At 44.2% G+C, this 15,441-nt stretch overlaps 1 protein-coding gene across 5 annotated transcripts in view; it reads left to right on the top strand.

Annotated features, from left to right (window-relative positions):
• als2b (alsin Rho guanine nucleotide exchange factor ALS2 b) overlaps nucleotides 1-15,441 on the top strand; it is a 111,590-nt gene that overhangs the window by 6,931 nt on the left and 89,218 nt on the right. For all 5 annotated transcript variants that reach the window (XM_048534031.2, XM_048534029.2, XM_048534030.2 and 2 more), the window contains exons 2-5: nucleotides 6,271-6,356; nucleotides 8,688-8,842; nucleotides 10,814-12,136; nucleotides 14,468-14,636. In XM_048534031.2, coding sequence (XP_048389988.1) covers nucleotides 6,337-6,356; nucleotides 8,688-8,842; nucleotides 10,814-12,136; nucleotides 14,468-14,636 — 1,667 coding nt within the window. In that variant the 5' untranslated portion in view covers nucleotides 6,271-6,336. The remainder of the gene's footprint in view (nucleotides 1-6,270; nucleotides 6,357-8,687; nucleotides 8,843-10,813; nucleotides 12,137-14,467; nucleotides 14,637-15,441) is intronic.

Raw genomic sequence — 15,441 nt, 5'->3', positions numbered from 1 at the left:
GTGGATGGAATGGTCGATGTTCTTGATAAACCATTGACTCCAGGAAAGGATCTAAGAAGTGTGAAAGGACAGGAAATAAATTGATGATTAAATTAATTTGACATATTTAAAAATGACCAGGAATGTATGAAAGACTTGAAGCTGATTGTGGTTTTCTGTTAATTGCTGTTGTTCACAATTTTTTTTTATTATACTGTCTTCAACATAGTAAAACACAAGGCATTTGACGAGCATATCATCAGACAAAAATGAACAAGCCTAATTAGGGCAAGTGACTCAAGAGATAGTTATTATAGACCTGATTAAATCAGGATCAACAGGTGGAAAGTTCAGGGAGGGAATTCCACAGCCTCGGATGCAGACAGCTACAAACACTGCTGCTAGTGTTGATATGTAGGGAATGTGACACAACAAGCCACAGTTGAAGGAATATAAGTTTGAGGGCAGGGTGGCACAGTAGCTCAGTGGTGAGCACTGCTGCCTCACAGCATCAGGGACACAGGTTCAGTTCCACTCTCAGGTGACTGTCTGTGTGGAGTTTGCGCACTCTCCCTGTGTCCGTGTGGGTTTCCTCCGGGTGCTCTGGTTTCCTCTCACAGCTCAAAGATATGCAAGTTAGGTGGATTGGCCATGCTAAACTGCCCAAAGTGTCCAGGGACACGCAGGCTAGGTGGATTAGGCATGGTAAATGTTGGGTTACAGAGACAGGGTGAGGGATTGGATCGGGGAGAGATGCTGTTCAGATGGTTAGTGTGAACTCAATGGGCTGAACGGCCTGCTTCCAGATTGTAGGGATTCTCTGAATATTGCTGGAATGGAAAAGGTTCCAAAGGTAGTGAATGCCATTGAGGAATAGGAAAACGAAAGTGTGATTTTAAAAATGATATAGTTTGTGAATGGGAATATACGTTGATGGACATAGGGCTGAGGGATGAACGTGATTTTCAGTGGCTTTGGGAACATACAGAGAAGCTTTGGTTGACCTCTCCAGAATGTGACAATAGACAATAGGTGCTGGAGTAAGCAATTCGGCCCTTCGAACCAGCACCACCACTCATTATGATCACGGCTGATCATCCACAATCAGTATCCTGTTCCTGCCTTATCCCCATACCCTTGATCCTACTATCTTTAAGAGCTCTATCCATCTCTTCTTGCAAATATCCAGAGAGTTGGCCTCCACTGCCTTCTGGGGCAGAGCATTCCATATATCCACCACTCTCTGGGTGAAGAAGTTTTTCCTCAACTCTGTTCTAAATGGCCGACCCCTTATTTTTAAACTGTGTCCTCTAGTTCTAGACTCACCCATCAGTGGAAATATGCTTCCTGCCTCCAGAGTGTCCAATCCCTTAATAATCTTATATGTCTCAATCAGATCCCCTCTCATCCTTCTAAACTCAAGTGTATACAAGCCCGGTCGCTCCAATCTTTCAACATATGATAGTCCCGCCATTCCAGGAATTGACTTCATGAACCTACGCTGCACTCCCTCAATAGCAAGAATGTCCTTCCTCAAATTTGGAGACCAAAACTACATAGAATACTCCAGGTGTGGTCTCGCTAGGGCCCTGTACAGCTGCAGAAGGACATCTTTGCTCCTATACTCAATTCCTCTTGTTATGAAGGCCAGCATACTATTACCTTTCTTCACTGCCTGCTGTACCTGCATGCTTGCTTTCATTGACTGATGTACAAGAACACCTAGATCTCGTTGTACTTCCCCTTTAGTTGACTTGACTCCATTGAGATTGTAATCTGCCTTCCTGTTCTTGCCACCAAAGTGGATAACCACACATTTATCCACATTAAACTGCATCTGCCATGCATCCGTCCACTCACCTAGCCTGTCCAAGTCACCCTGTATTCTCATAACATCCTCTTCACATTTCACACTGCCACCCAGCTTTGTGTCATCAGCAAATTTGCTAATATTACTTCTAATGCCTTTGTCTATATCATTAATGTATATTGTAAACAGCTGCGGTCCCAGCACCGAACCTTGTGGTACCCCACTGGCCACCGCCTGCCATTCCAAAACGGACCCATTTATCACTACTCTTTGCTTCCTGTCAGCTAGCCAATTTTCAATCCAAGTCAGTATTTTTCCCCCAATACCATGCGTCCTAATCTTGCTCACCAATCTCCTGTGCGGGACTTTATCAAAGGCTCGCTGAAATTCCAGGTACACTACATCCACTGGTTCTCCCTTGTCCATCTTCATAGATACATCCTCAAAAAATTCCAGAAGATTAGTCAAGCATGATTTCCCCTTCGTAAATCCATGCTGACTCTGACCTATCCTGTTACTGCTATCCAAATGAGTTGTAATTTCTTCTTTTATAATTGACTCCAGCATCTTTCCAACCAATGACGTCAGGCTAACTGATCTATAATTTTCTGTTTTCTCTCTCCCTCCTTTCTTGAAAAGTGGGACAACATTAGCCACCCTCCAATCCGCAGGAACTGATCCTGAATCTATAGAACATTGGAAAATGATTACCAATGCGTCCACGATTTCTAGAGCCACCTCCTTAAGTACCCTGGGATGCAGACCATCAGGGACTTATCAGCCTTCAGACCTAACAGCCTATCCAACACCATTTCCTGCCGAATATAAATTCCCTTCAGTTCGTCCATTACCCTCGGTCCTTCAGCCACTACTGCATCTGGGAGATTGCTTGTGTCTTTCCTAGTGAAGACAGATCCAAAGTACCTATTCAACTCTTCTGCCATTTCCTTGTTCCCCATAATAAATTCACCCATTTCTGACTTCAAGGGTCCAATTTTAGTCTTAACCATTTTTTTTTCTTTTTACATACTGAAAAAAGCTTTTACTATCCTCTTTTATATTTTTGGCCAGTTTTCCTTCGTGCCTCATTTTTTCTCTGCGTATTACCTTTTTAGTTATCTTCTGTTGCTCTTTAAAAGTTTCCCAGTCTTCCGGCTTCCCGCTCATCTTTGCTATATTATACTTCTTCCCTTTTATCTTTATACAGTCCTTAACTTCCCTCATCAGCCATGGCCACCCTGCCTCCCCTTTGGATCTTTCTTCCTCTTTGGTACGAACTGATCCTGCACCTTCTGCATTATATCCAGAAATATCTGCAATTGTTGTTCCACTGCCATCCCTGCTCGGGTATTGTGCCACTGAACTTTGGCCAGCTCCTCCCTCATAGCTCCATAGTTCCCTTTATTCGACTGCAATACTGACACTTCCAATTCTCCATCTCCCTCTCAAACTGCAGATTAAAACTTATCATATTATGGTCACTATCTCCTAATGGCTCCTTCGCTTTGAGGCCCCTGATCAAATCTGGTTCATTGCACAACACCAGATCCAGAATTGCCTCCTCCCTGGTAGGCTCTAGTACAAGCTGTTCTAAGAATCCATCTCGGAGGCACTCTACAAACTCCCTTTCTCGGGGCCCAGTACCATCCTGATTCTCCCAGTCTACCCGCATGTTGAAATCTCCCATAACAACTGTAGTGATACCCTTGTGACAGGCCAATTTCAACTCTTGATTCAACTTGGACCCTACATCCTGACTACTGTTTGGGGGCCTGTAGATAACTCCCATTAGGGTCTTTCTACCCTTAGAATTTCTCAGCGCTATTCATACTGATTCTACCTCTCCTGATTCTACGTCCCCCCTCGCAAGGGAGTGAATATCATTCCTCACCAACAGGGCCACCCCACCCTCTCTGCCCACCAATCTGTCCTTTTGATAGCACGTATAGCCTTGAAAATTCATTTCCCAGGCCTTGTAAACTTGAAGCCACGCCTCAGTTATCCCCAGAACATCGTACCTGCCAATTTCCAACTGAGCCTCAAGCTCATCCACCTTATTTCTAATGCTTTGTGCATTCATATATAATATTTTTAAATTGTTTCTCCCCTCACCCTTCCTATCAATCCCTATTTCACTTGGCCATACTGTATGATCCCTTCCTGAGTCTTCTGCTCCGTTGATTCTGTTGTCTTTCTTAACTTCTCTTATTCTCACTTTCCGTTTAACTTCATTCTTAAATTTCCAGTTTGGCCCCTCCCCCCCCACAACTTAGTTTAAACACACCTGTGTTGCAGTAGCAAACCTGCCTGCCAGAATGCTGGTCCCCCACCTATTAAGATGCAAACCGTCCTCTTGTACAATTTATCCTTACCCCAAAACATACCCTAGTGATCCAAAAATTTAAGTCCTTGCTTCTGGCACCAGTCCCTCAGCCACACGTTCAAGTCCATTATTTCCCTGTTCCTGCCCTCTCCAGCCTGAGGAACTGGAAGCAAACTGGAGATAACAACCCTGGAAGTCCTGCTTTTCAGCCTTCTTCCGACTTCTCTGAAGTCCCGCTGTAGAATGTCCTTCCTTTTCTTCCCGACATCATTAGTGCCGACATGCACCACCACCTCTGGCTGTTCACCTTCGCCCTTGAGTATTCCCTGCACTCCATCAGTGACGTCCTGGATCCTGGCACCAGGAAGGCAACACACCATCCTCAAATCTCGCCTGTTGCCGCAGAAACCCTTTTCAGTCCCTCTCACTATGGAGTCCCCTATTACCACAGCTCTGCGTGATGTCTGACTCCTCAGCTCTGCCTCTACAGCAATTTTTGACTCGCAGACCTATCGCCTCTCGGACCGGCAGTGTCATCTGTCTCGTCAGTTTCCAAGGGAATCAACCTCTTTACAATAGGTACTTCCCCGGGGTCTCTTGTCCTTCATTCATGTCTTTCTTCCTCATCGACATCCCCCTTGTCTCTTCTGGTATCCTCGATGTAATGACCTCGCTGAAGGTCCTGTCCAGAAAATTCTCATTCTCTCGGATGAGCCTGAGGTCATCTAGTTCTTTCTTCAGTGCTGCAACAACCTCCTTCAGAAGCTGAATGTGTACACACTTTCCACAGCTATAGGAGCCAGAAGCATCGTCAGTGTCCCTGACCTCCCACATCATGCATGCAGCACAGTGAATCAGTTTGGCAGTCATGTCTTCACCTCTTCAACAGTGGCGTAATCTCCTCACTGAGCCTCCTCGCCGAAAACTCCTGAGCCAAAAACTCCCACTTTACTCACCAGGCACTTCTCTCAACCCTTGTTTTTTGCTGTGAGTCTGTGGACTCTTAATTAGGTTAGAGGAGGAGGGTGGGAGGGCGGCCCTACCGTGTAGGACCTGGGGCCGAGAACACACCTACTTAAGTAGTACTCACTTACCTTCCCAACCGCCTTTCTGCTCTGACCTCACGTCTGCCTGGCTCCCGACGTTCTCTACTGCAAAAAAGGGAGATGTGAATAATGGGATGCTGACCATGAATACACTATTGTAGTCTAGACGTCACAAACGCACCGTGGATGACAGTTCCAGTTGCAGAAGAGCTAAGGCAGGGCAGAGTTGGATGAGACTATTGAGGTGGCAAGAGGTAATCGTAGTGACTGCCCTTCATTCTCAAACTGCTTGCAATCCCTGAAATGGTTAGCTGCAACATCCTTCTCCAGTATCTTCCTCCATCATTCACTGAGTGGGACTGCCCTTGCCTGGTGCCATCTCCTCCAGCCCTGTAGCCCCAGACATATCCACACTTGTCTAAATCTGGCCTCTTGTGCATACCCAATCCTAATCCCCTCACCATCGGTGGCCATGTCTTCAGTCAGCAAGGGCCCAAGCTCTGGAATTTCCTCCTTTAACATCACTACCTCTCTATCCTTCTTTCAAGATGCTGCTTGAAACCTACTTCTTGGTTTATGGTTTTGTCCATCTGCAGTAGTATCCTTTCACATGCTCCAGTGTCTTATTTTGTTTTATAATATTTCACCCAGTACACCCTTAGGATTTTTTTTTGCGTTGAGTGCAAAGTATCAATGGAAATAGTTATTGAGCTATGACCACAAGAGGACATCATTTGTCATTTCAGAAAAGCCTGCTGCAAGTTTGAGACAAGGCAGAAACCTAATTGTGGAGATTAAAACTTGCGAGTGGGAGAAAGATAGACACAAATTTGAGTGGTGACAACACATTTGATAACTTGAGAGAAGAAAGGGATTTTTGTGATCTGAGTAGGAAGTGTAGAGCCACTGAAGTCTTCTTGGAAGTGATGGCATTACATTAGCTGATTTGAGAGAGAAGAGTACTTGAACAGATAGACTGTTTTTATTATTAGTTAGGTGCTGGGATTTAAAATTGAGAGGTCAAAACTTTGGTGGAATTGGGGTTGAGAGAACTGGAGATGGGTCTCATGTGACTTGTTGCTCCATTCACATTAATGCTTTCTTCTCTCGAGGTTCGTTGGCATGGAATTTTATGGAGAACTGAACTGTCCAGGCAGTGGTGAGGGAAGGAGTTACTAATGGCTGGCCAGGACACAAGGTAACACTTGCATCTGAATGGGCTCTTTAATTCTGGATCTAAGAACACGGCAGAGTCCAGCACCAGGAAAAGTCACAGTTCATCCAAAAAGAAATTCTCCAAGTTATCCAGAACCCTCAAATATCCTTCAAAATCCTCAAACATCTTTTAAAATCCCTGCCCCATCCATACACCATGACTGCTAGACTATTTCACTCACATGCCACACTGTATAAGCTGTTTGAATTTAAATTGTCCACATCCCTATCATCCTTTTATGACTGATTTTGTCTTGTGGCTCTGAAATTTTTGTTCCTCTTCATTGTAGAACCAAAGTGATTACAAACACAATAAAACCAAAAGAACTCTGGATGCTGTAAGTCAGGAACAAAAACAGAAGTTACTGGAAAAGCTCAGCAGGTTTGGCAGCATCTGTGAAGAGAAAATCAGAATTAAAGTTTCAGGACTGGTGTTCTGTGGAAGGGTCGCTGGACCCGAAACGTTAACTCTGATTTTTTTCTTCACAGATGCTGCCAGACCTGCTGAGCTTTTCCAGCAACTTCTGTTTTTGTTCCTGGCTACAAACACAAATGGAGCCATTCATCCTAATGCAATAATGCAGGCTGCCTGCAACAGAAAATTGGCTAGTCCCACTCATGCCTTTTCTCATTTCCCTGCAAAAGTTCTCTCATCAGGAACTTATCCGATTCCTACTTGGAAGCCATAAATCAATCTGCCTGACAAAACTCTCAGGTAGACACTCTACAGAGTCAAACCATTCTCTGCCTAAAATGTTTTTCCTTAGATCACTTCTGTTGTCTTAGCCAGTCACCTTCAGTTGGTATTCTCTGGTTCTTGACCCGACAGTTAATGGGAATAGTTTATCATGATCTATTCAGTTCAACTCCCTCAAGATTTTTAAATACCTACATCAAAGTTCCTCTTGACCTTCTCTTCACTAACACTTCATTAGGATTCAGTTCACGGGTAGCAAGACCTTTAATAGTCTCCCCCACAATAGTCAGTCAATCCGAAGTTATTGAAATAGAAGTTCGCCACTCAACCCATCAAGTTTCCCTTTCATTTCAGTGGGACCTTAGCTGAACTGAATAGATTAGTTCTGTCCGGAAGCTTAGGTCTGTAACTTGTAGTATCCTTGCCTGAGCAAAGTCTATGAAAGTTCCAGAATTGGAGTCCATCATTCAAACAAAGCACCCACTTGATTGGCATGTCTTTCACCACCTTAAACATTCATTCCCTCCGCCACTGGCATGCAATGACAATGATGTGTGCCACCTACAAAATGCGTTGCAGCACTTCACCAAACCTGTACTGTTCATCATTTATATAAACTACTTGGATGTGAATTTAGAAGGAATAGTTAGTAAGTTGGTGGATGACGTCAAAATTGATGGTACAACTCTTTCAAAACTATGTTCATTCTTCACCCACTCTACAGTAACCAATCACAGGCTCGCCACACTCTCCAGGATAACCAATCACAGGCCACATGCCCTCTCCACAGTAATCACAAGCTCCCAGCATTTCCCAGCCTCTGCCATGCTCATTCTCAGAATTGTATTGAGTTTTTTGGTGTTGGGTATCAGGACTCAGATTTCTTTGAAACCCAGCAGCACCCTGACCGGAGAGTTAACTGGACGCCAAGTGCTGTTGCTACTGTTCATTTTGCTTTATTCACTCAGTTCAATAATGTATGAATGGAATTCTTTCCTAGTCCCAGGTCTGACCTGAGGCAGGAAGTTTAAGGAAATGGTTCCAAGGTACTGGGCTGAGAGTTTTAGGGAATGTCACTCTCCAGTTAAAATGGGGACAACATGCAGAATGCTGGCATGGACCCGACCAAACGAGATTTCTGTGTACAGCAGGCCAGGCAGCATCAGAGGAGCAGGAAAATTGATGTTTCGGTTTGGGACCCTTTTTCTGAAGAATGGTCCTGACCTGAAACGTCAACTTGCCTGCTCCTCTGTTGTTGCCTGGTCTGCTGTGTTCCTCCAGCTCTATATTATGTTATCTCTGACTCCAGCACCTGCAGTTCTTACTATCTCTGAGATTTCTGTACACAGTTTTCAACCTAAACTGCTTTGAAGAGTTGTCAGAGCATCTTGATTACCCCCAGAGGGGCAGGTGGCTGGAGACCTTTCTAGCAGCCACCATGGTCATGGTTTGTCAGTTAGAAGATTAAAACTTCAGGAATAAGAAAGGAAATCCAGCTGTGTCGATCGCATACCTAGAGAATAAAGAAAATTCCAACAAAATAACCAAAACAAAACAAAAAATGAAGTCGTTCAATTTTTATTGTAATAGTCTTGACATGTTGTTTGTGTTTCACAGTTTGCAAGAGGAGGAGACTCCCCATGAGAGAGGCATTTTGCAGGTCTGGACGGCATGTGGTATCTCTGGGATCCCCAAGCAGCTGCCTGGCCTTGGTGGCAAGGTGGTGTTACAGGCTGCTTTGGGAGCAGAACATGGTGTGCTCCTGACAGAAGGTGAGGGACTTGAGCAAAGCGAAGCTGACAACAAGAAAGCCCTTTGAATGTGGTGACTTTGCCATTCGCAGCAAACTGATTTGTTTGAGGCAAGAGAGTGGGTCATGAGGTGGAGGCAGCTCTTGGGCAGACATTGGGCATAATCCTGCTGGTAGAGTAAGGGCTGGGAACCACTGTGTTGGAAGAGTCTGAGTGAGTTGCTGTAATGATTCCTGATTTCAGCCCTGAATAGCCTGGCTCTGATGTTAAGATTATGTGCCCAAGTTCTGTCCGTCACCAACAAGGCGTAAATTGACAGTTCGACTGAAAACACTACTCTTGCCTGCATGGGTGCAACTCCAATGTCACAAAACATTTGACACTATCCAGGTCAAAGCAGCCACTTGATTAGCATCCCATCCACCAGGAATATACAGGGTGGAAAGTGTGTACCATCTACAAGATACACAGTGCAGTAACTTTACCAAAGCTCCTCCTTCGAAAACCATGATCACAATCATAAGAAAGACCAGAGCAGCACATGCATGAGAACACCGCTGCCTACAAAATTCCTCTCCAAGACATGCACCATCCTGACTTGGGAGTATAATCAGCGTTCCTTGAATGTTGCTGGGTCAAAATTTTGGAACTCCCTTCTTAACAGCACTGTAGACTGCAGCACAACAATGAAGCAGTTCAACACCAGTTAGTCCAGGGCCATTAGGGATGGGTAACAAATACTGGCTAGCCAACAGTTTCCATGTCTCATGAATTAAAGATAAGACTAGATTTATATTCTAGATTTATTCAAATTAATTTGAATTCCGCCATTTGTGCAGTGATTTGAAGAGATTTCTTTTGGACCATGGATTATGATTCCGGAACATAACAAGAGACAATAATGTAAAAGTAAAGGCAGAATGATGGAAGGGAAGTAAGTGGACATTAGATACAGATCGGAATGTTATAATTGAATAGTGGAACAGGTATAGAAGTTCCTACTGCTGTTTTGATAGTTTTCCTAGTCTTCTCTAGACACAGTTAACCACAACATTCACCTCTCCAGTTCCTGCCCCGGTGCCCAACTCATTGGGACTCGAATCTGGTTGCACTTGCAATTCATGTCAGAGCATCTCCAGCTGTTTTACTTAACTTACTACCACTGCCGTTCCCCTAAGAACCGTCACCCCATCCTTCCCCTTGGTGAAATAATTCACAAGCTTCCCCTCAGATCCGATATGTCCTCGTTCACAACTGCTAGTTCTATTTGAATGCAAAATATTGCAGATGCTGGAAATCTAAAACAGAGAATGGTGGAGAAATACAGCAGGTCTGGCAGCATCTGTGGAGAGAGAAACAGAATTAACGCTGAGTCTGGTACAAATCTTTTTCAGAAATCATACTGGACTTGAAATGTTAGCTCAGCTTCTCTCTCCATCTGTGCTGCCACAGCTGCTGAGTTTTGTCAGCATTTTCTGTGTTTGACCCATTTCTAATGCTTTCTGCCTTTTGCCAACCCCTTCACTGCTTGGCTTGTCTGACATCCAGTCTTGAAGGAGTCAAAATTGCTTTTTTACACCTTGAGGATTATCTTCATCCCTTGCCATTAACTGCGTCTTCATGACCGATGCTATCCCTCATTCTGATGGATGGCTTGGGCCAAATCAGACTGGTACCAACCTTGGGGATCTATTCAAATCTGAATCAACATTCCTGTTCCATATTCTTTACCCCGCTTAAAATCAATCCGCTTCCAAAATCCTCCGACATGGCTTGGTTACCTCTACACTTTACTACCCTGCTAGTCTGGGGTAAACCTATACTTATTTAAAATAGAAATCTGGAACCAAGTCCCATTCTCATTCCCTACTCTGACTCCCTGCCTCCATCTCTTTAATGTCTTCCAGCACTAACAGCACCTTGGGCCTAATCTTCATAATGCAAACTCCCTTGGTGAACTAATGCCTGAAATTCTTCTCATTTTGTTTTCAGATGGCGATGTCTACAGCTTTGGATGCCTTCCGTGGGGACTGGACTGTGAGGCTAGTCAGTCAACAGGCCCAATGCTGGAGCAGGCCTTAGCTGGCTTGCATGTGGTCAGTGTGGCGGCCGGTAGCTACCACAGTGGAGCAGTAACCGAGGATGGAGCTGTATACATGTGGGGAGAGAATTCATCCTGCCAGTGTGCAGTCCAGGGTCAAAGCCAGATCCCGATACCCACCCTGGTCATGATATCAGACTCTGAAACCAGCCCCCCAGAGTTGGTCAAGACAGTGCAGCTGGCTTGCGGAGAACAGCACAGCTTGGCTCTGTCATCGAGGAAGGAGATCTGGGCCTGGGGCAGCGGCTGCCAGCTCGGACTCGTCACAGCCATTTTCCCCTTGGCAAAGCCACAGAAGCTGGAGCACCTTGCTGGACGGGCAGTGATACAAATCGCCTGTGGTTCCCACCACAGTCTGGCACTGGTTCAAAGGCCCTGGCCCCATGAGAAGAAGCAGAACTCGGAAAAGTGCCACCACTGCCACCAGCTGCTGCTGACCATGATGGACAAAGAAGATCATGTGATCATCTCAGATAGCCACTACTGTCCTCTGGGCATGGCACTGTCCAACTCAGAACACAAGAACTCTGCCCAGAATCCTGATCACCACTGCTCCCCATCTGAGCAACTCCCTCACAATCATGTAACGGGCGCAGACAGATCCGAGCAGCCCCAGCCAGTGCATCCTGAGCACTTCTCAGGTGATACTGACAAAGTGGAATCAGCGCAATGCCCTGATAACTCTGAGGCAGGTGAACCTCCCAGCTCGCAGCAGGAGCCCAATGGAGTATTAAACCACACAAAACCCAGGAGTTCACAGTACCCCGATGAGGAGGCAGTAAAAGCATACCTCAGAAAGCTGTCTGACATCTCCCAACTGGACTCCTCCACAAAAAGCGTGCACCCTCCCAACCTGCCACCTTTATCCATGTCTGAGGACACCCAACCCAGCAGCCCTTCCTCTGCAGCACCTTCAACATTTAATAACCTGGTTGTCTCCTGTGCTTCAGTTGTTGGCGAGAGAGTAGCCGCCACCTATGAAGCCCTTTCGCTCAGAAAAGTAGTGAACTACTACTACCCATCTCAGGGTGCAATTGCGGCTTGCATCGGCAGCCCAGCCAGTGGTGGAATCCAGCACAAAGACACCAGAAAGGAACTGGTAAAAATGGAGGAGTCCATGCCTGACAAAAAGAGCTTCAGCCTGGGCGATATACGGGAGCAAGACTCAGAGGGCTTTTGTCGTCGACTCTCTCTGCCAGATCTTCTATCCCAAGGTACTGCCCAACTACAGGCAAAACGTGGTGCTCAGTCAGGTAGAGCTCACAGAGGTGCCAGAAATCACTCGCCCAGCTGAAGCAACACCAGAAGTCAGACGACACCCGGTTATAAAACTGAAAGAACTGCGGATGCTGTAAATCATAAAGAAAAACAGGAATTGCTGGAAAAGCTCAGCAGGTCTGGCAGCATCTGGGAAGAGAAATCAGAGTTAACGTTTCGGGTCCGGTGACCCTGCCCCAGAACTGGGGTTGAAATTGCAGTTTTGAACGCTTGTGATTTCAAATTAATCCGTTGGACTACAACCCGGTGTCATCTGACTTCTGACCTTGTCACCCCAGTTCAACACTGGCACAACAGCAGCTTCACCAAAGACAGATGAATGATTTGCATAAAAAGCGTCTGACAACAGTTAAATCATTCATCAATTTTTACAGGCTTGCCCTGTTGTTCTTGTTTTTCTGGATTCAGCAATGGATTGTTATTTGAACAATGGGTAGTAATTACTGGTGGTGGTTTAAGCTGGGGTTTCAGATGTGCTATATTCTCTCTAAACTGCTCTTGAATATTGTTTATTCAAGCCAGTCACTTTTTGGAACAACCCAGGTACTTGGGAAGCCTATTGTTTTAAATTTGGAATTATTGTATGTGTCTTCATGAACATAAGCCAAAACAATCTCAGCAGTAATGGACTTAGCATCAATTATTATAATGCTCTATGCCCTTAGTTATATAGCACAAGAAAGCTGGAACATTCATAAAAACAACAATGCCTAACAAAAATGTTTCAACTTAGAGATAAGTGCTCTGCAAATAAATCAAAACTTTTCACTCAAGGCCAGAAAAATAGGATTTTTACAGTTTTATCAATTCCATCTCCTACTGTCTGAAACCACATTTCTATGAAACTAATTCTGTTATCTCTTTACCAGTTAACATATGGTTCTGTGCAGGTTTATCCTCCAGTAATGCATCACCTAACATTTCTCTGGATTAATTCTCCTGATCATTATCCTGTGAATTTAAGTATGTTTAATCAGCTGCAGTATTGGTGAAGATGCATATAGATATTAAATCATGAGAATGTCAGACACAAAGTATGTATTTTTAGTGTTTTGTGTTCCAGTATATAATCAAAGAACTGTTCTATTCAAATCTGACTTTTTGCTAGCATTAAGACTGGTACCTTTATTCTTCATTCATTAACGGATGAGGGCGTCACTGGCAGCTTTGATAGTCAATCTCTAATTGCCCAGAGGGCAGTTGAGAGTCAACCACATTGCTGTTGGTCTGGAATCACATGTAAGCCAGACCAGGTAAAGATGGCAGTTGCCTTCCCTAAAGGACATTAGTGTACCAGGTGGGTTTTCCTGACAATTGACAATGGATTCATGGTCATCATTCGATACTCAATTCCAGATATTTTATTGAACTCAAATTCCACCAACTGCCATGGTCCCAAGAATGTTATCTGGGTCTGTGGATTAACAGTCCAGCGATAATACCACTTAGGCCATCGCCTCCCTAAGACCGCTGAGACTTTTTTGGATTTTTTGTGTTTTAAAATTCAATTTGTTGTGCAAGAGAAGTATCTTGCATGTGATAATCAGAACTGTAAAGTTTGACATAGTTGTCAATCCATAGTCTTAACTATAGTTTTAAAGAAAAATATTTACTGGTGAATATTAAGCAGATTCAAGGATCTGTGAATGATTGATGCGCATATTTACAAATATTGGACAATACATTAAGACCAATTCTTTAAGGAGGTAACTAAGTTAGACAAAGGAAAGTCAGTGCATGTGCCTTATTTGGATTTCCAGAGGCCTTTGACAAGGTGCCACACAGAAGGCTGCTAAAGAAATTAAGAACTCATGATGTTAGGTGCAAGATCTTGGCAGATGGACAAGAGTGAGGATGAAGGGATCTTTTTCAGGCCAGTGACTAGTGGAGCTCTGCACGAGCCAGTATTGGGACTATAACTATTCATGTTATACGTTAATGATCTAAACAAAGAAACTGAGAGTATTGTTGCAAAGTGTGCAGATGTCATGAAGATAAATGGAGGCACAGGTACTATTGATGAGGCGGGAGGCTGCAGAAGGACTTGGACAGGCTGGGAGAGTGGACAAAGAATTGACAGATGGAATACCATGTGGGAAGGCATGAGGGTATGAACTGTGGTCGGAAGAAAAGAGGTGGTCATCTACCCAGAAACTGCAGAATATTTGACTTAAAAATCGCAATTGTGTGAGACATGATAGTGTCATGGCACCAAGATCTTCTGTAGCCACCTGACATCCACAAGTAATTGTGTCTTTTTCTTTCAGTTTCCCCAAGACTTCTCAGAAGAGCAGGACGAGCAAGAATCAAATCGGTGAGCCTGACCCCAACGCCCGGAAGTGAGGCAGCTGCACACCTTCCTTCCTTACAGACAGAGTTATGGAGCTGGGGACGAGGCAAAGAGGGCCAGCTAGGTCATGGAGATGTCCTTCCCAGGTAACAGGAGTTCAGTCATCTGTGGATAAACCATGTTGTTGAACTAATGTTCGTTGTTTCCTGCCTTGTCACTTCTTCAAAAAAAAATTGTATTTCAGATCACCTCAGTTCAATAAAAGGTAACCAAGCAGAGTGCCATATAATCCTAAGTGTGCTGGTGGCACAGTAAGTGCTCCAGGTTAGGCAGTAAGGTACAAAATGACTTTGGCTGTCAAGAAATTAAATGATTAGGAAGACTGTGGTGCAGCTGTTTAATGTTGGGAAATAAAATCATTGACTTTAAATCGAGTTTGATCATGAATATTGCTGAAGAGAGGCATGTTGTTGAAGCTTTTCATCTTGCACTCAGAACAAACCCAAGAATGTCCAATTTGAAAAGATTACAAACAACTCTACAACAGTGAAAAAAAGGGGATGAATTGGTTGGCAAGGCCAACTAAAATTTGTCAAGTTGTTGCCATGGAGAAAGCAACAGGGAAACTATAGGCCCCCCCATGCTCCTGGGTTATTCAGAACAGACAAGGCTTGGATTTATTCTGTTTGTTTGCAGAAAACATATCCTGGCATATCAATACCAGTTAGAGCCATTACAAGCTTGACTATCTTAAGTTTCATTTTAGTGTCGTAAATAGTACACTCAGGATTGTTCAAGTGCTGCACAAACTTGCAATTACAGCAAACAGTGTGCGTTTTGATTTTGGCTTTGCAAGGTCTGGTTGAATATAGTCTTCCCTATATTTATGCTCCATTATCTTTGAAATATAGGTCAACACTTGATTGTCTTCTCTATTAACTAAGCTTGCAT

Source organism: Stegostoma tigrinum, chromosome 7, assembly GCF_030684315.1.
Source record: "Stegostoma tigrinum isolate sSteTig4 chromosome 7, sSteTig4.hap1, whole genome shotgun sequence".
NCBI lineage: Eukaryota > Metazoa > Chordata > Chondrichthyes > Orectolobiformes > Stegostomatidae > Stegostoma > Stegostoma tigrinum.
Note: the sequence above shows the minus strand (reverse complement) of the source record. Positions and strands in the feature narration are given on the sequence as shown.